This window comes from Chiroxiphia lanceolata, chromosome 9 (genome assembly GCF_009829145.1).
Source record: "Chiroxiphia lanceolata isolate bChiLan1 chromosome 9, bChiLan1.pri, whole genome shotgun sequence".
NCBI classification, from domain to species: Eukaryota; Metazoa; Chordata; class Aves; order Passeriformes; family Pipridae; genus Chiroxiphia; species Chiroxiphia lanceolata.
Genome location: NC_045645.1, coordinates 11,807,216 through 11,827,495, shown reverse-complemented (window position 1 = coordinate 11,827,495; position 20,280 = coordinate 11,807,216). Strand labels below are relative to the sequence as shown.

At 41.7% G+C, this 20,280-nt stretch overlaps 2 protein-coding genes across 7 annotated transcripts in view; one reads left to right on the top strand and one right to left on the bottom strand.

Moving 5' to 3' along the window:
• Nucleotides 1-2,743, bottom strand: part of PATJ (PATJ crumbs cell polarity complex component) — a 145,744-nt gene extending 143,001 nt beyond the window's left edge. For 4 of the 6 annotated variants that reach the window (XM_032696495.1, XM_032696494.1, XM_032696497.1 and 1 more), the window contains exon 1: nucleotides 2,691-2,741. The gene's annotated coding sequence lies outside the window, so the exon portion shown is untranslated. Of the gene's footprint in view, nucleotides 1-2,690 lie in introns of all 6 variants that reach the window. The other 2 variants (XM_032696498.1, XM_032696499.1) reach the window with 1 other exon arrangement.
• Nucleotides 2,744-5,329: 2,586 nt separating this feature from the next.
• Nucleotides 5,330-19,195, top strand: TM2D1 (TM2 domain containing 1). Its single transcript, XM_032696687.1, has 6 exons — nucleotides 5,330-5,672; nucleotides 7,149-7,222; nucleotides 9,581-9,689; nucleotides 14,000-14,091; nucleotides 16,965-17,038; nucleotides 18,232-19,195. The coding sequence occupies exons 1-6, from the start codon at nucleotides 5,554-5,556 to the stop codon at nucleotides 18,340-18,342; spliced, it is 579 nt and encodes a 192-aa protein (XP_032552578.1). The 5' UTR covers nucleotides 5,330-5,553; the 3' UTR covers nucleotides 18,343-19,195.
• Nucleotides 19,196-20,280: the final 1,085 nt, after the last annotated feature.

Below are 20,280 nucleotides of genomic sequence, written 5' to 3'. Positions count from 1 at the left end.
TCAGTTCAACATTTATGTCACAGCTCCCAATACAGCCATAAAATCATCGAGAAATTGATGAATTTAAGGAAGTTGAGTGTTTTCTAACCCCAGGACATGCCCCACACTCCACCACAGCATGAACTTGGAGTTTCAATGTCTTCTGAGAGCTGAACTGAACCCATCTGAGGGAGCAGGAAAGCTTCATAAGGTTTTGTATGAAATCCCAAGACTTGGATCTTCTTCAAAAGCAGACTTAGGAAAAAGGAATTCCCCCATGCTGATGCCAGCAGAGGTCATCAGAAGAGCTGAAAGGTTTAAGTCTTCCATTGCCATCAGCCCCCTTCCAGACACTGCCACTTGCATGGAGACACGGAGCGCTCGACCCTGGAGCATCCCAGAGTCAGAGGGAACATGACATCCCATGACAAACACCTGCCCTCCAAAAAGGGCTGCTGAAAGATGGGAATGAGTGTGCTGCTGGGGTCTGGAGGAGGACATGGTTTAGCCAGAAGAGATTCTTCTGCCCATTCCTCTCCACTCACCTACAACCACTTCTGTCCCACATCCTTCAACTTGGCCTCGAACAACCTGCATCCTTCCGGGAAAAGTCCTGCCTCATGGGATGGTCTCCTCCCCACTCAGCCTGGCTGAAACCTTTTTGGACATTAAAATCCAAAAGTGCTAACTAACCGCTGCTATTTTTCAAAGGCTTCTAACACAGCCAACCTGAGCAGTCTGCCACAGCAACAGCCAAGGGTTCATCCCAATCCAAAGCCACCTTTCTGCACTAATGCAGTTGGAATTTTTCCTGGCCCTGTTATCAGGAGTGACTAAGCTGCATATCATATTCCTCATCAGAGAGACCTCTGACTTGGAAAATTTCAGTCTCAGAGTTGATAAAAGAATAAAAGCAAAAGCAAGGGAAAACAGGATTTGTTAGTGTGATCTTAATCCTAAATTGTCCTAACATAGGATTACAGGTGATGACCTGTAACTTCAGATATTCAGAATTATAGTTTACATGCTATCAAGCAACTACACAGTGTGAAAAAAACACATAGTTTGCTGTCCTACATGTTATGCTCAGTTTTTCTTATAATGTACAGAAAAATTCAGTCCAACCAAGCACAGCATGCTCACAGCTTTCTGATGAAACCACCAGAACCTGCTGCTCTGTGCAATGCTGAAGGATTTATAAAAAATGCTGTGGAGCAGCACCGACTGCTCCAGGCATTTGAAAGAAACAAATGAACACTTCTGCGAGTACCTGAACACAGATACACCACACATCTCCAAGGTACAGTAGGTCAAAGGCAAATATTGTTAAAAATAAAAAACACTCCATGGGAAACTTGCGCAAGTCCTGTTTTTACATATGATCAGTGACTACAGGACGAGGAAAGTGAAGAAAACCCAACACTCTGCACCTGTGATTACCAGTCCCCATGCAGATCAAGAGGAGTCTTACTCACTCTCCAGGCATGCTAACTTTTAACAAGCAGAACCTGAATTCCTGTGGACTTCAGCCCCTAGGGAAGTGCCAGTGTGGGTTCTCTGTCGTCTAATAGAAGGGTGAGCTCATGCCAAAGCTGCTCTCCATGAAGCAATAACATGGTCTCAAAACCTGTTCTCATAAAGCTCACGAAAACTTGGTTTTAGAGCTAAATATTGTGATATTCTACTGATATTTGCCAATAAATCCTAAAGTTACTATGACGACAGTGTACATGATTAACAAATCACTTCATGGGCAAACAGAGCTGTTAGACCTGGAACCATGCTGAGCTTCTAAGCTTCAAAAATTTATAAGGAACACCTATTAATTATCCCTAAACAAAGCAAAAACATGCTCTGCTAAGAATCTGTGGATTGACTAGCACTGACGGGAAGTGTTGCAATGGGTGCATTACTTCTCTGCTCTTCTCATCACAATCCAGCCTTTCCAAACAATGGAAACTGCACAACAACAGGATACCAAGATGTCTCCAGCACCTGGGAGAGCCTTCAGAATCCATAGGGAGCCACACAGTCCTATCACATCCCTAACACAGCCTTGGTGTTAGAATGATGCCCAAACCTCCAGTGCATGCAACCTAAAGAGTTTTGAGGTGGGGGGTCTCTGGGTAGAGTGCAGGCTGGTACCCTGATCGCAGCTATCCTGGTCAAGGTGGTTTCCACAGCAAGATCTCGGTCAGGCACTGGAAAAGCGGGAGATGGTTGGAAACACTCAGAATCATGGAATGTTTCAGGCTGGAAGGGACCACAGTGGGTTCATCTGGTCCAACTTCCCTGCTCAATCAAGGTCACCCCAGAGCACACAGCACAGGATTGTGTTCAGACGGTTTCGGAATATCTACAGTGAGGGAGACTCCACAACCCCTCCGGGCAATCCCAGCGCTCCGTCACTGCACAGGAAAGAAGTTCTTCCTCATGTTCAGGTGGAACTTCCTGTGCATCAGTTTCAGCCCAGTTGCCTCTTATCCTATTGCTGGGCATCCCCGAGCAGAGAGATCCATCCTCTTGGCAGGTTGGAATATTTATTACAGATAAATATCGATATTTTTAGCCCCGTTTAGATATTTATAAACATAATTTCACCCGAGGATCTACACCACCGTGTCCGAAGGGGAATTAAGTCCTCTAGCAGAGCATACTCTACGTGCCCCCTCCCATCCCATCCCATCCCACCCGCGGGGCTCCCGCGGTACCTGCGGGCGGGAGGCGGCGGCGCTGGCCGGGAGCGGCGAGATGCCGGGATGGCCGGGAGCAGCGGGATGCCGGGAGCGGCGGGATGGCCGCCGGCGCTCACCTGGGCGGAAGCGGGAAGCGAGGGGCGATCCCGCCTCACCTGCGGCGCAGGAAGCCGGGGCGGCGCGGCGGGAGAGCCGCCTCCCGAGGGACGGCCGGGATTCGGCCCCTCCCGGCCCCGCCGGGCCCGCGGGCGGTGCGGGGACAGCGCACGGGGAGGGGACGGGGCTGAGCCCACCAGCGAGACACGGGGTCTGGCCGCTGTGGGAAGTGCAGAGCTTAAACTTCAGAGCAGAAATGAACTTTTTAATCAGTTTTCAGGTGATCCTGACCTCCCAGTGCGTTTATAAGTCGTGGTTCTGTCACACAGTCCTGACCTGTCACATGGCCACCGACCTCCCCAGCGAAGGCAAAACAAGTGTAAATATTGTAGAAAAGCTTGTTTTTCACTCTTTTGCAGTAAATCGGTGTCCAAACGTGATTCAGGAGCTGTTTCGCTCTCCCCACAGAGGTGAGGTGAGCTGTGCTCAGACTCAGCAGTCCAGCCCGCCACCACTTCACACAAGGGAACGTCAAAAAACATAGGAAAACTACTTGGATGGAGTTAAGGGATTGCAAGACTTCCTGCACAGAGCACAGAGCCAGCGCTGCTCCCAGCAGCACCCCAAAACACACCCCGTCACTGCAGCTTCCAAAGAAACACAGTGCAATGCCCGGGATGGCAATAAAAGCAAAGTTTTCCTCCCACTAGTCACAAAATACTGAACAGGCACCATTTTAGTTGAAGTTAATTGCAGGAAATGCAGGTGCTTTCTATTCCTGAAAGCTGTATGTTAGCCTGCTTTCTGATTTTTAAAGAATTAGATATGTATGCACATGTACTCAAAATCTCCAAATTATAATTTTTATTCTGTTACACAGTTTCATGAGCTCATTTGCTGATCTCACACAGCCCTGCTCATTGCACACAGTAAGGGCTACAGGAGATTTGGAAAATAATTTCTCATAGATTTCCCCTCATTCTAGTGCCTGTTTTTACTAAGCAGCAGCAGTTGCACTAGCGCACACAACATGTTAAGAACACACCATTTCATCCCCCTTTTTAAAAAATTCCAGCTCCAAACGCCCAACTTCCCAATCGTGACTCTCAGTTTTAATTAATGTGGCGCTCGTGAGAAGTGACAATTTTCTTGACAGTGATGAACAGCGAGTGGTGTATTTATCCATCCGAGAGACGCGCTGCAGACAGAAGAGCCGAGCACTTTCCCATCAGTGCACCTCTGTCTCCATCTCCGAGGGCTGAGTTCATCTCAGAGCGTGCTCTGGCCCTGGCCTTTCGCTTCCAGTTGCTGAAAGGAGTATCAATTTTCATTTGCATACTTTGCCTGCTGAACTCCAGGCTGCCAATTCAGTTTACACAAAGCTCCCAAAAAGCTGTTAGATGGCAATATTTCACATCGCTGGCTGGGCTCTTTGTCAGCCATCCACACGTTTTAAATCTACACTTTTACAGATTCTGAGTATCTGGGACCACGACAAACCTTTCATTGGTATTGACACTCTAGACAAGTAACCAAAGTAACGCCCAGTAAACCCAAAAGACTTCCAGCAAGTCTGGGTAATGATGATGTTCTAATCAGTACTGTCTCAGAGTTGCTTTTCCAGCTTATTAGGTCCAATTTTCAGGAAATGCTTCTTGAGCTGATGTAAACTTAGGACAGTGGTGTTGCCTTTCCTGTGTGTGTTTACCCCAAATGATTTCTCCATCTCCTATAAACAGCCTGGCCTCCCCAGTAGTTCATAAGTGAAAACTGACTCCTTCCAAACTAGCAAAACCTGAAACAGCCACGCTAGAAAAGCATTAAATAACTGTTAAGGAAGCGAGAAAAGGAAAAGGTTTGTAATCACCACCAAATACCTTACAAAGAGCACATGCTGATGAAGATAAAAGCTTGCCTGCTCCAGGCTTTAATTATTCATTTTAAAAAATTGATATAAAACCCGTTTTTAACAATGCACAATTTCATGCAATAATAGAGTAACAATTTCAAAGTATTTCCTTAATCTGAGTGCTGTGGGTGTGGTGGACACAGTGCCAGCACATCAGGCCCACCTGGCTGCCAGGGAATGTCCCAGCCCAGGTTAACCTGGTTTGGTAGGTGCTGACAGGTCACACCTTTAACTTCTCCTGGGGTTTTTAAACTTATTTTAAATTACCCAGCAAACTCCAGGCGCCCCAGGAACACCCACAAGTGCGATTTCACCAGGTGGGCCAACACCAGTCAGTGTTTGGAAGGGCGGGGAGGGTTCATATCACGTTCTTCCCTCACCGGGCCCCGCCACCCTCCACTCGGTTCAGGGCGCGTCCTGCCCGCGGTGCCATCACCCGGAGCAGTCGCAGCCCCGCTCCGAGAGGATCCTCGCGATTGCTCACAGCTCCCCTCCGTTTCCCCCACCGTCCCCACACCTCCCCTGGGCCGGACGCCTCACGCCTGACATCTTGAGTTAGGTCAGATGCCGGCGGTGGGCGCGGCCATCTTTACTCAGGGCACGGCCCCGCCCGTCCCTCCGCCGGACCCTGCGAGCGCCATCTTGGGTAAGGGCGCGCTCTGCCCTCAGTGCTGCCTCAGCAGCCATATTTAATAAGGTCACCCCACGCCCCTCTACCCCCCTCCAAAAAACCTAAAACCCCAACCCTTAGCACCCCACAAACATCCCGGGGTACTCCCCGTTTCTCCCCGCAGCCAGTGCGGGCTCCCACCGCGGCGGGGCCGTTCCGCTCCTCCCCGGTCAGCTGACGGCGGCGGCGGCCGCGGTCCCGTCATGGCCGCCCGGAGCGGCGCGGCTGAGGTGCGGGTGCTGCTTCTTCTCTGGTTCGCAGCCCTGGAGGGAGCGGCGGGCTCGGAGCCGTCGCTTAAGTGCGAGGAGCTGCGGATGGGGCAATATCCTGAGCGGAGCCGGGGCCCGGGGCGGGGGGTGGTGGTCGTGGTGATGGGCCCGGTGTGAAGTGGAGGGCATCGCTTGTCCCGAGCCCCGGCTGGAGGGGAGGGGGCGGTGAGGGCCGTGAGGTGCCTGGAAAGCCTCAGGATGGGAGTCCCGAGGGGGTCTGAGCTGGCCGGAGCGGGACGAGGCACCTCAGGGTGTAGGATGAGAGGAAACGGCCTCAAGCGGCACCAAGTAAAGTTCAGGTTGGTCATCAGGAGGAATTTGTTCAGAGAAAGGGTGATTAGACATTGGAATGAGCTGCCAGGGAGGTGGTGCAGTCGCCATCCTCGGGGGTATTTAAGGAAAGACTGGATGTGGCACTCAGTGCCGTCGTTTGGTTTACATGGTGGTATTTGGTCATAGGTTGGACTCGGTGGTCTCAGAGGTCTTTTCCAACCTTACTGATTCTGTGATTTCGGGCTGTGATTTCTGTGCGTGCCTCAGGGCAGGTTTGGGATGTCTCTCCCATTTTCAAAGAGAAAATCCTATGGGATAAAAGACCCCACTCCCTCACCTCTCCACCTTCTTATTTTCTGCAGGACACTAGAGTGAGACATGGAGGCTTTGTCCTATTATTAGGGAAAGGTTCTTCCCCCAGAGGGTGGTCGGGCACTGAACGGGCTCCCCCGGGCAGTGGTTATGGCACCAAGGCTGACAGAACTCAAGAAGCATTTGGACAACCCTCTCAGGGACAGGGTGGGATTGTTGGGGTGTCCTGTGCAGAGCAGGAGTTAGACTCAATGATCCCTGTGGGTTGCTTCCAACTCAGGATATTCTGTTTTTATGCCCTACAGGGCACAGGTGTTGGGCTCTACCTGCAAGGCTCCTGCTCTCCAGGGTGCCTCAGGCTCTTCCCAGAGCATGTTGGTGGATGGCAGCTAACAGTTATTCATGATCAAAAGGGTCCGGAAAGCAAATCTTGGAAAAGCTAACTTCAGCTTCTGCTTTACTTGGCGGTGGGAGTTGAAACCTCTGGAAGTCAGTTCCGGCTCAGTTTGTTTCTGCACCAAATTCCTGGCATTTCAGATGTTCATTTTTATGTGTTCTTGGAATTTTGTACGTTCCTGTAGATTTAATCTTCTCAACCAAATGCCTCAATTTCAAGGTGTTTAAATAAGGGAAGAAGACTAGATGAGGCGTGTGCTACCTTGTTGCCTTCAAATACAGGGGCTATGACTGATAAATATTGTAGTTCCTTTAGGTAGTGCTGACTGCAGCACTAATTAAACATGGGGCTTATGCGATATATTGGTGTATTAAATTGGATTAGCAGATTTGCTGCATGGTAATGTGCTGTTCCTGTTTTGGGGGATGGGTAGGAACTAACATCAAGGTGCATCTTAAATCCTCAGGGTTTAAGGAGGGTGGAATAAATTACTGTTAAACCTGTTGTAATGTTTGATATGAAAAATGTTTTCCTCAATTACCTGAACATATATGTGTGATGAGCCTAAAATAGACAATAGCACACAGGAACCAATGAATTGCACAAATCACACAGCATATGGTAAGGATTTCTAACTTATATATTGATTGACTACATTTTTCAAGAAAGTGTTCGATTTATGCATTTGTGTATCTGCTAGGTGAGCTTTACAAAGGATGGGATTAGTAATACCGTTAGTCTGAAAGCCCAAAACACTTGTGTGGATTGGGTGCTTTACTAAAAAGGAATAAATACATTTTCTCTGATTGGTACATTTCTAAGTGAGGTTTCTGGTAAATCTCTTCAATGTATGTACATCCTTTAGGCTCTGTCCTGCACTGCTGTGATTAAAACAAACCATTCTCGTCATACTGATTTTGCATATAATTATTAGAAGAATTGACGTGTGACAGAACAACCTTCAAAATCTTCTAATTTTTAAGTTTTTTTTTCTTAAGGCAGCATAGTGCTTTCCATTTTTACTAGGTTCTGCTGCATGAGGCTCTGTTTTGACAGCACATTTATTTGATGATCAGTTCTGATGCACTTTGGAGTTCAACAGAAAAAATCTTAAATTGATCACTTGGTTTCCTATCTGTGTTTAACTTTTCTGATGTTCTCAGGCATTGAAATAAATGGTTTGATAGCACAGCAGTTTTGCTTTATGAGCACTCATGTTTAAAATCTTGGGATCACAGACTGGTTTGGATTGGGAGGGACCTTAAAGCTTATCCAGTTCCACCTCCCTGCCATGGGCAGGGGTACCTTCCACTAGACCGATTTGCTCCAAGCCCCATCCAGCCTGGCCTTGGACACTTCCAGGAATGGGGCAGCCACAAAATACATGTGTGTGCGTGTTTTTCATGTTTTGCTTTCCATAAGTGTTGAATGATTTTCTTCACTGGGATGTTCTGGCATAGTGAAGGTTTTCCAAATAATTTTGGCTGAAAATACTATCTAAAGTGGATCATTTTTTGAGCTACTCATTCCTTTACATAATTTTTTACATTGTGTTTCTGACTATAAATGGCCAGTCAGAGATTAAAAAGACATCATGTAGTTTGAGGTTGATCACAACTCAGATTATCAGTTGTTTAACTAAATACCCTGTGATTGTATTTAATACACTACACTTTTGAACAGAAGATAAGCTTCAGAGTAGAGCAAGTTGCTAAATTAATTAATGTTTTTTCTTTGTGCAGCATTTTTACACACACAACAGTTTTTAGATTGTCCCCACAGTACTTGAGCTGCTTTTTTTTTTATTATTACTTAAGTAATAAAAAGTTAATTTCTGGACCATTCTTGAAGCACTGCTGTTCCTAAACACCTTTGTGGGATCCATCACCCAGACAATTGGGGTTAATTCAAAGCATCGAAGTGGTGTCTTTGAGTAGTAGGTTTAGAGTCTTTGGAGTGACACTGAAAAGAAAACTGTGTCTTTGTTTATATCAATATATTTTAACTGCACTGGTTTTTTTTCTAAGTAACAGAAAGCACTGCTTTTTTTTGCTTATTTTTTTTACAAGAATGTATTTTTTTTGTATTTGCCTTAGATGAGGCACATTGATCGGTAGCATAAATGTGGGGCTTTATAGCAGTTAAGTCCAGGCATAACTGGAATATTATTTTTTTAGTCTCTATGCAGTATGGATAGATACTAAAAAAGATCCAACTCTTGCCTGTGTGTATTATTGGAAAATCTGGAAAGACATGTTGAACCTGGCTTGCAGGTCAGATGGAATTAACCAACAGTACTCACAAGTACTGAAAACTCTTAGAAAGTGGGCAAAGGTCTGGGTTTTTTCCTTTTAAAACAACAGACTTCAGCATTAGGGAGCGACTAATATTCTGGTAATACATTGCAAACTTTTAGCAGGTGTCATTTTCTGCTGTGATTTCCACTTTGGTTGTCCTAAGAGTCAAACATAATGGGATAATTTGGGTAGAAAGAGACCTCAGGAAGTTGTATAGTCCAACCTCCTGCTCAAAGCAGCGTTGGCACTGAATTCCAGCCAGGTTGCTCAGGGCTTTGTGCAGTCAGACCTTGAAAACCTCCAGGGATGGTGATGACATGATTTCTCTGGGCAACTTGTTCCAGTATTTGACTGTTGTCATGATGAAAATGTTTTCTGTGTGTCAGGTTGTGATTTCTCATTGACTCATATTGAAACCAGAGTGGGAATTACATTAGAATTAGGGCAGCAATTAGATTTGTATATTTTGCTTAATATTTAGCAAAGAAAAAATACAAGTTGGTTGGTCATAGGACTGGCTTAAAAAAATATTTTTAAACCATTTTTAAACCATATGTGTGTGAACTGTGCTCTGTATCAAGACTGTTCTACAGTAGAACTTAATTTGTTTCAGTTGTGTCTTGCTAGAAAAACGCTGTGATTGTCAGTTATTGCTCAATTTCAAATAATGTTTTGTTCTCAGTTCAGTGTCTGCCAGCACCAAATATTACTTGCAAAGATCACCTTGGCGTAGAAAAAGTCTTTACAGGACAAGAAGTTGGATTTTACAAGCCTATTGAGTGTCGCAATGTGTAAGTACTCACTGGCTTTTGTGATCGTTTATCTTTGTTTTCGCACTGATGTTTTTCTAAAGTCGGGTGATGTGTTGACAGAAGGAAAAAGAGAAGTAAAATAGAACCATACACGTGTTGCCCAGTAGTTAATCCTCTAATAAACAGTATAAGGATGCAACAGAGAGTCATGGAATGGTTTGGTTTGGAAGGGACCATAAAGCTCACCTCTTTCCAACCCCCTGCTGTGGGCAGGGACACCTTCCACTAAACCAGGATGCTCAAAACATGCATGTTATAAGTGAATCTGTCTCTGCCTGCACATTTTTGTTGTTGTTGTTGCTTAGTTATGTTTGTGTCTTTGCTTTACTTAGTACACTTTAGCCTGGCAAAATTTTATCCCTAATGCTAAGGCCACATTTCACATATGCTTAAAATCAGTACAGCTGGTGAAGGAGCTGTTGGGGACACCCCTCCATCATATCCCAGTCCTGACAGACCCCAGGGCATCAGGGAACTGACCTGGGTTGAGCTAACTTGGATCAGTTCCCCAGTTTGAGTCACAGTACAGTGGCTTCAAGTTCTGGTGCCAGCACAAGGATGAGGGTGACTCAAGTATAAAAGGAAGAGGAGAAAGGAGGGCTGGACTGGGCTGTGCTATTCAGTGCTTCATGCCAGTTTACAGTGTGCCTGTGCTGAAGTTGTAGTATGCTGGAATATTGGGGGAGCTTCAGTCTCTCCACTTCTTCCAAAAATCTCTTTAAGGGGAACTGTTCTCTATTTTTAAACAACTTTGGTATTTAATCAAACCCTCTCTGTCTTTTAAGAGCCTTTTTCTGGTACGTGAATGATGGACCTAGTTTTTCTAAAGCACATTTTGAGTGATGGAGAGCTCTGGTTACCAATAAATGTTCCAACTGGCCAATGCTAATGATCAGCCAGCACCTGTCAGTACCATTTGTTTCTCCTTTTTCTGGGATTCACATTGGAACCTCTTTCTTTTGTCCTACTGGAATCTTTAGAAATTAAAACTCCAGCAATACTCACTGCATATTCCTTATCACTCTGGTGGGCAAATAACTCTTATGTGGTACCAACTGCTCAATAATTTGCTTAACTTAGAAGTACAGCTCTGCCTCTTAATTTCATAAATATTTTCTCTGTATTTAGTCTTCTCAGCAGTCAAAGCTCAGCAAACTGAAGAAAACATATTATTACGTCTAATCAAATTTCAATGCTTCAAACTGGACTTCAGTCACATTTTTGTCCAGAAACAATTGTGTTTCAGTCCCATCTGTGATGGGAAGAAGATGAACTGTACTAGTTTAATAAAATTGCTTCCTCTTTGGATTAGATGGTAATTCTTATGTTTGGAGGTTTTTTGTATATATATATTTTTGGTTTAATATATTTTCCAGAAACATTTTTTAAATGTAGCTTTTCTTTACATTTATTAATTAAAACCCAAGCCTATAGGCAGAAGAATGTCATCTTTTTTATGATGTCTATAACTTGGTTGTGATGATTATTTATGATGAATAATTAATGGTTACACTGCCAAAAGAACTTGCTGTGGCTTTTCCAGTCCTGTGATTGCCAGTGTGGCAGAAAGGGAAGAGCATGCTTTTGGACTGAAAACTCCAGTAAAACACAACTGTGAAAAGAAAGAGTTACACAAGCATGTCCTTGATAAAGTCCCAAAACTAGTTAAAAATGGCAGCAAGGTTAATATCACCATCTTTCATCTGTACACTTGTTTAAAAAGTGGTCCAATTACTGATAGATGTTTTCTAAGGCACTTTGAATGTTACCTAAGTGTTTGAAACATTTTAAGCAGGAATCTCCAGCTTAATATTACAATAATAGCCCTGCCCTTTCTACTGCTTTTTGGAGATTTTCCAGCATCTTATCTGAGTTTTGATGGAAACTGTAACTGTCTTCTGGCAGAAATAACTGCACATCATTTAACCAGAAAATTAGTTTGAGAAGACATTGTCTCATAGCAGGATTGTCCTAGCATGGACACAGCAGGTAAATCTATCCCCAGCTTTTGGAAAGGACAAATCAGCAAGCTGTCGTTAGCCAAAACTGTAATTTAGATAACAGTTCTGGGATCCAGTTATTTTAGAGCAAGACCAGGAGATGTTGTACGTTTGTATAAGTGGTTGTGTTCAAGTTCAGTTACTCCTTGTGATAATTCAAGGAAAAGCTTGTAAGTGCTAATAAGATTGCTCCAGCAAAGAAGTACTAGGAGTCGAGATTGCTTAGGTTTGGCTTTAGTTTGATGTTTTGGAGGTAGATTTTACTTTTTGGCCAAATTCTACAATCCCCCAGATTGGCCTTCTATCATGTATTTTGCTTAATATGCAGAGGCCCTGATTCTGCAGACTGTAAGTGTCCATTGTTCAAGTGTTGCCAGTCCAGGGAAGGAGCCCATGAAATGGTAATCTTTGAAATTCATGAGGTTCAGTGTGGAGAGGTCTTTGAGCAGAGGTGAGAGACCCCAAAAGAGTGAGCCAAAGCAGTACCTGATATTATCAACTGCTAAGGAAGAGTTGGAAGGAAAAGTTTTTAACATGGCATCTGGAAGAAAGATATGCAGAAAAAGCAAAGGTTGGATGATGCTGAGAAATGAGAAAAAAATCAGAAGAGGAACTGAAAAGAAATCGCGTCTTTTACCCAATTGTAGAAATTCCTTCAGATGCCTGGGATGTGTCATTTTCCTATTCACTGGTTTAGTCTTCAGTGCATGTTTTTATCTGAGAGAGTAAGACAAATGAAATACAAAAGTGGATGCAGCCTTGTTGCAGTATGCTCATGCTTCCACTTCATACTGTATTTCTTCTCCCTGTCAGTTTGATGTTGATGAGGTTGCAGACTGCTCTGCTTTTAAAAACATCTCAGTGCATAGGCAAGTGCTCAGTTTATTACTAGTTTTGATCAAGAGCATCTCAAATTAAACCATGTTCCCATTTTATGTAAACTTTTTTTATTCTTTAATGTCCTTGGAGGGCTGTTGACACTTTGTAGCTGATAAACAATTTCCAACAGTTTACCTCAACTTTAAATAAATCCGTAAGTGTTCTTTACAGTGGCAACAAGGCAGTTCTAAAGATGATAATTTACATTACATTAGGTTCCAGGAATGCCCAGTGTGTTCTGTGTTGCTAATAAACACTAAATGACAAATATTGAGGGAAGAGTCATGATTTAATCACTTAATGTTGCCATTAAGTCTTAAAGTCAGTAAATCTTGATAATAAGCAAAAAGGTAGATCTTTGCTTGGCATTGAAAATGCTTAATAAAGGTGCTTGGACTTTTGTCAGCTACTGTCTTTTTGAAACTCTGTTTTATTCAACTGTCAACCAAGAGTTTAATTTGGGCCTATTAAATAATTGCTGGCATGTAGTTGTGCACGTATCAAAACAGTGAATTATTGAATATTTTTAAGTTCTAATTACATTTGGGTTTGCTTTTCAGAAGCTCCCTGTTCGCCGAGGCAGCAAGTTCTGGTATTGAGAGCGATATGTTTTTAGCTGCCTTATTAATGTAAAGTTCACATCAGCAGGGATTGGAGTTACAGGTGGTTTGGTGGCTGCATCGCTCCAGCTGTTGGCAAGAAAGGTGCCAATTAGGACAAATCTCAAAAAGTCTGTTGTATCTGTTTGTGTTGTATGACTAACCATGGGAAGCTTAACTTAGAATACCTCTCTACCCCTGTACATCTTTATACAGTCAATAGTTCTTCTCATTGTAAGTTTGCCCCTTTTAGAGTGTAGTGAGTGGATGGATACATGACTTACTCTTTTTGCTGAATCTTTCCTGCAGCTTCTTCAGCCGGTGGCCATGGTTCATTTCTCCTTCAGATCTCGTTGCAATTACTGTCTCTGCTGACACCTCACCTGTCTGTCCTGTTCCTCTCCATTTGGCTGCGTGTGAGACTAATGCCTGCAGACAGTATTCACACACCTCCTGGCTTTCTGGGCTTGTCTCAGTAGGGCTGAACTGTTAGGAAGTGCTCTGTGAAGCTGGGGACGGATCAGCAACTGAATTATGTCTTGACAAGAAATCATCATTTAGTTTCAGAATAATCTGTATTCTGCAAGAGTACACTTGAGTTGCAGCAGCTGAGGTTGCTTTATGGAGGATGCCTTCCCAGTTTGAAAGCTTAGCATTATCAGTTCTGTGGCCGTTAATTGAAGATAAATAACAAGTCTGTTGTTTTTTTCTAAACTGAAGCAGCAGGAAAATGAGTCACTACTTTAATAGTCAAAAGTATGAGTGGATATATTTTGCAGTCATTACCTACATTGCTTGTTTCTTTTGGCAGAAATGGATACTCCTACAAAGTGGCAGTGGCTCTGTCCTTATTTCTTGGATGGCTGGGAGCAGATAGATTTTATCTAGGCTATCCTGCATTAGGTAAGTTTATTCCTTTTCTTTGAGGTAAAGCTTGTTATTATGACTAAATTGTATGTGTATATTCATATTTTAGGTAATGAAGACCAGTAATCATAGTTTTATTATTTACAACTAAAATCCTTACTTTATTGTCAAGATAAAATGCTGCATTATCCTCAGCCTGCTCTTCTGTTGGAGTGGTGACGAATGAATATATAGTTGTCCAACAGATAAAATCCTAATAAGCAAACGTGGTTATTGCTGTTCATAGTTTTGCTTTGCATTGATGTTTACCACAGCATTCTTTGGGAGGCACTGGAACACAAGTTCAGTGTAGCTCATGTGCCAGCTACTTAAATGAGGCTTGCTTTTACCAGAAAAATAGCACACAAATTTACAGTAAACCTGGTGTTTTGGGAGATGGAATTTATTCTGGCAAATGCATAGCTTCAAGATAAATCACATTGTTAACAGTTCTGCAGAAACTGGGACTTTTAAAAGATCTCCCTCTGGTTGGTATTTTTAGGACCTGATTCCCAGGACGATGGTGCCACTGACTTTTAAATAGTTAATAATTAAAAAACCTGTGGGTTAGAACTATTTTCACTGGCCTTGTTTCTGAGCTGGGCAAAGGGAGTCAATTTAAGTGTAGACAGCATGGAGCAATGATTTGGAAAAAGCTATGTGTCTTACTGTCACTTCAGTTATGAATTTTGAGTTTCTGCCCATTAAATGCAAACACTTTTTTTTTTAAATGACATTACCTGTCCTTCTCAATAATCTTGTGTTAACATCCATGTCTTTTACCCCTGAGATTCTGTGATTAGCACTGACTTTGTCCATCTGTTTCACAAAAAGATACATTTTTGGAAGCAGTCAGTAAGGTGCATCTTTTTGTAATATCAGTGGATTTGCAATAATAATTTGCAATAATTATTTTGTAATACATTGTAGTAATATATAGATTTATAAATCCTTAATTCTCACATGGAAGTTCTTCATGGCTCATGCTTTAACCCTACTGGAATATACTGTAGCCAGTAGCCAAAGTTAAGACCTAAAATTAAACTTCTCCAAAGCCAAGTTTTCTCTCCTTTAAAAGATAAAGAAGACAAAAGCAAATAGGTAAGAGTAGAAAAGATTAAAAGAATAAAAATCAACAGACTGGATTCCATGGGAGTGGATGATTAGGGATTTTTTTAGGTCATCAGGCCTTGGTAAAAAGTGGTTAAGAAAGGTTAATGGCATTGAAATATTTTTTGCAAGCGTAGTGAAGAGTGTAAATGGTCTTTGGTTTATTTTTTTTTTTCCATCTCTTTTGCTTAAAGAGCACACAAATACAAACAAGCTATTGAGTATGAAGAAATCAGGAAGGCAACTTCTTCCTCTCCCACACACTGTGAACTAAACCATCAGTTATTAATGCAGAAGAGCACTATTTTTCCCTTCATGCTTTAGAGCAGTTTATTTTCTCAGTGTGATCTGCTGGTGGGGAGGGAAGTGAGGAGGAAGAAAAAAGCCAACCTTACCCTGCACTCCAAAAATAAATGCCAGGTTCAGAAACATTTCTTCTCCATCCAGTTCCTCAGGTGAATTAGAGCTGCTGCTGGAACCAGCAATGGTAAGAGACCTGCTGGGTTCCTCAAATGCCAGCTGGTACTGGGACACCTTCCACTAGACCAGATTGCCTAGAACTCCATCCAGCCTGGCCCTGAACACTTCCAGGGATGGGGCAGCCACAGCTTCTCTGGGCAGCCTGTGCCAGGGCCTCACCACCCTCACAGTCAGGAATGCACATGGGTTTTTCTTCCAATCAGCTGAAAGACCATCCAGCTACTACTCTTTCATCTTCTTGGTCATTAGGAGTTTTCTCCTGTTCTCTCTGCAGTGTTGCAGAGATTATAAACTATATCCCTGGAGTTTAGTTCCATCTTGCCAACTATGGGAGCTATATCCAGGCAGTGGGATGCTCTTCCTGCAGCGTGGATGCAGTTATTCTCCTCTTCTTCTCCATAGACAGCCTCATAAACAGGGCTGGGGGAGAGGAGGTGGTTTGTGGGACATGTTGCTGCTTTGGAGAGAGGGATAACCCAGATGTTTGCCTGAAGTGATACTTTAAACAGAATATATATTTTTTGCACAGGAAACTATTGATATTAAAAAAAAATAAATTTTAAGACATCCTCTTTCTTCTGAGGGCATTTTCCAAATGAAGTCTACTTTGCAGGGCATCTTCCAATGAAACATTTATCTGGTAGTTACTATTCTGATATATTTTCTATTTATCTTTTATTTATTAGTATAAAAATAACATTTTTTGTATACCAGTTAAAAAGAAGCATTTATATATTTTTATATAAACTAAAAATAAATTCATATTTCAGGAAAAATATAAAAATTATACAAAGGATTGTTTTCCAAAGTTGCATGTTCTGTAAGTCAAATCTGTATATGCTGCAACTCATGAGGTGGTAGAAGGTCTCTATTCATAAGGAAAGTTTGCAGCTCAAGTTGGGATTTTTCTGTCAGTGCTTCAATCAAAGGAACATCAGCTTTGGCCTTTGCTTATTTAAGAATACAGATCTGTTAAAAATGTGTTCATGTTTAAAATCCTTTAACTGTTTTCAGGCTGTAGAAATATGAATATGCGGTTTGATTTTTTCCTTGATAATTTAAGATCTTCAACTTCAGGTCTATTTCTAGATGTGTGTATATATATATATAATATACATATGTATATTATATATATATATGTATATTTTATATATATATATATATATAAAATATATGTTTTGTGGGAAGGGGAGAGAGTTGAGATGTGATTGCCACCAGAAACATGTGAACTTCATAGTAGTTGCTTAAAGTTGCAGTTAAATTTTATTCTTGTTTTTCAGGTTTGTTAAAGTTCTGCACTGTAGGATTTTGTGGAATTGGGAGCCTAATTGATTTCATACTTATTTCAATGCAGGTAAGTCAGAGTTTTCAAAACAAGATATAAATCTCTGTTTGTTAAAGCTGTGATTTGATTGCTAATAGTTCGTTAGCATTTTAGCCTTAAGAACCTTTGGGTATTGAAAAATCAAGGCATTTATTTTGGCTCTGTTTGGAGACTGATGTCATAGAATATAGACACAAAATATCAATATATTTGCTGTTGGAATTAAAAATTAGACTAGCTATTTTTAAATACTTATAGTGAAGAGTACTATAAATTCACTTTATCAGAACCTCTTTATGTGACTCAGTGTTGAACTCAGCATGAGATGTCCTGCTGTTTCCAGAATCCTGAAGTTCTGTGTTTGCATGTGCATTATATTAATGAGAGAAGACATTGCCACTTTTCTTTTCTGCCTCTCCTCCAAATACAAGTCCCAGATCACCTGAGAGCTGTGACTGTAGGATTCATGAGGGTGAAATCCCCAGCTGGAGTGAGATCTTGTGACATCATGAAATTGTCAAATTGTCTTATTCTACAGTGCAGCCATTTAGCATGAATTGCAAACTGCCTTTCATGAAGTTAAACTCCATTGTGGATGTAGCAGTTGTTTCTATGGGTTTATAGGAAATATTTTGAAAGTGTGAATCTTTGTATATTTGTGTGCATCTTTTCTGTGCATTCTCAAATTCCTTTCTATGCTATCACAGTGATCTTGCCTCAGAGCACTTACAGATCAATTTGAGAGTATCTTTCATCTCTCCTTGTTGATCTCCCTGATGACCCCACATCAATTTAGTACTTCAGAACAAAAAACTCCATGATCTTCTCTACTTCTCTTCATTCCTTACCTGTGCCGTGTTTCAAAGATACTTGTCATCAGCCTAATTCTCTGTTGCAGACCCTCCTTTGTTCAAGAAAAGTGGTTTGGAGCCCACTCATTTGTTAACTTGATTTTGTGACTCAAATCCTCACCGGATTAACCGAGTCCCAGCGCCTGGCTGTGTAATTTGGTTGATTAGAAGCCCAGGGGAAATGTTCCTTCTGAGACAGCGCTCGCTAAAACAGTTAAACTGCAGCATAACTTCAAAATAAATCTAGTTTCTGTTTGACTAATTAAGCATGACTAATTTTATGATGGGAAAATTAGCAGTAATTGAGACATTAGCACAAAGTATATATTTCACTTCATATTGAAAAGTCTTGGTTTTCTTTTTCTCTTGCAGATCGTTGGACCTTCCGATGGCTCCAGTTACATTATAGATTACTACGGTGCGAGGCTCACACGGCTCACCATCACCAATGCAACTTTCAGGAAAATGCAGACCTATCCCTAGTCCTGGCAGTAATTGTCACAAATCCATAGGGGCAGCTTATTTCTACAGCTGGATCCAGTTGTCCACTGGAATTGCTGAGGACTTATTAATTGCATATCATCAGAACGGAATAGTAAATGTACCTTGAACGAAGATGATCAAATGTGGAAGTTCCTCAAGTGCATGAGTTTACCTCAGAGGTCTAACTTTGTGGCTGCTCTATTTGTTGGAGCACAGAGTTTCTTGCTAAGTTATATCATTTGTGAAATGTGCAGACTTTTGCACTGATGTTCTGTGTCTGTAAGTATAATTTAGTGTTACAGAGAACTGGAAAAAGAGTGAATGGGCCAGGATTACACTTGGGATCTGTTCTCATAACAGTTTCCAAAGTGGCAGTTTGGAAATTAACTTAAATATCCCAAACCACACAAACTGCCTTTCTTTCTATCCTGTTAAAATCCAAATAGCCCCAAGTCTTGTTCTGGTGTATCCTGTGAAATTCTGTTTATTGAAATAATTACTTCTGTAAAGCTTGAAGACAAATTTTGGTCAAATAGCAAAGTTTGGTCAGTACTGATCAACAGTAAAAAGTATGGAGGCATAAAAAATAGAATCGTAGATGGCACATAACAGAAAGTGAGGGTGGATGTTGACATGAAGGTTGACTGAGGTTAGAAGAGGAAATAATTGTTCTGCTTATTTTGATTTTCTGATTTCTGCTTATTTGATTTTTTTCTTTACTACTTTGCAACCATCCACAGTGAAATACATACCTTCTTTTTCTGCAAATAAATTGGTGCATGTGTTTGACAGCTACAGAGTGTCAAAAGAATGAATTCTTTGTACTAATAAAGCCCTTAAAAGGTTCTTTTTTTGGATCACTTGTGTTTCTGTGTCTTTCAAAGTCATTTGACCAGAGTTTTTAGAACAACTAAGATTTCCCACGTTGTTCCTTTAAAGAAAAGTCTATACACACAGAGACAGAAAACAGAATCTTCACATTATTTGACCAATTTTAAACATTCGCTTTACCTTCTAAGGAAAACTGGCAGTAACTGAGTGAGAAATCCACGTGATAGAAACTATAGTCAAGATTTTTTAAAAAATTTGGGCTATTCTGTTTTTCAGCTGAAACTTTCAAAACATTATAATGTGTCCACAAAGGGTATCTTTAAGAGAATTACCAAAAATGAGATTCCTAAATTGATTTTTTTTAAAGCACAATTTGTGGTTTTTAGTCTCCTTTTAACCCACAGTAAGCCCAGTGCACAGAAAGCTTTGTAAAGAAATCCTATTTTTTTTTCCAAATCAGCGTAACCTGACATATCACGTAATGAGAATAAACCACAAGGAATACTTTGTGCTTAACATTAATTCCTTCCTTCACGAAAGAAAGACGTGGTTTTGGAATACTTCCTACCATGCATTTTACTTGTGGGTTCAAAGATACAAGAACACTCTGTTACAGCTCCCTTCCCTTGCTTGATATTTGTTGCACCTCCCTTTGGTCTCTCTCACTGAATGCTCTTTGTGCACATCAGTTTTGTTCCCTGAAATACTTTGAAAAACAGACAGGAAGTGGATGGAAAATAGATGTTTGAATCAAATAAGATCTCCTGGCTAAGATCATCCTGTGACTTGTCTGCTTTTTATTTTTTCACCCTGAAGCTGATAATGAAGCTGTAAAAATAGGAAGATGTCATGGATGTTATAATGAAAAAATAGCCTTGGGCAATTTATCCCACAAGATTTCATTCTAAAATGTGTCTCCAGGTGTACAAGTAGCAGAGGGCTTGACTTGGTGATTTCAGCAGTCCATCATGTGCTTTGTTGTCTGTAAAAGAATGTGGGACCTATTTTGTGTGAATCAGATGAAAGTATAATTGGTTACAAGGTCCATCAGATAGTTTGTTAATCCCAGAAGCCAAGTAGCCAGCAGAGAGAAAGATCTGCTATTCC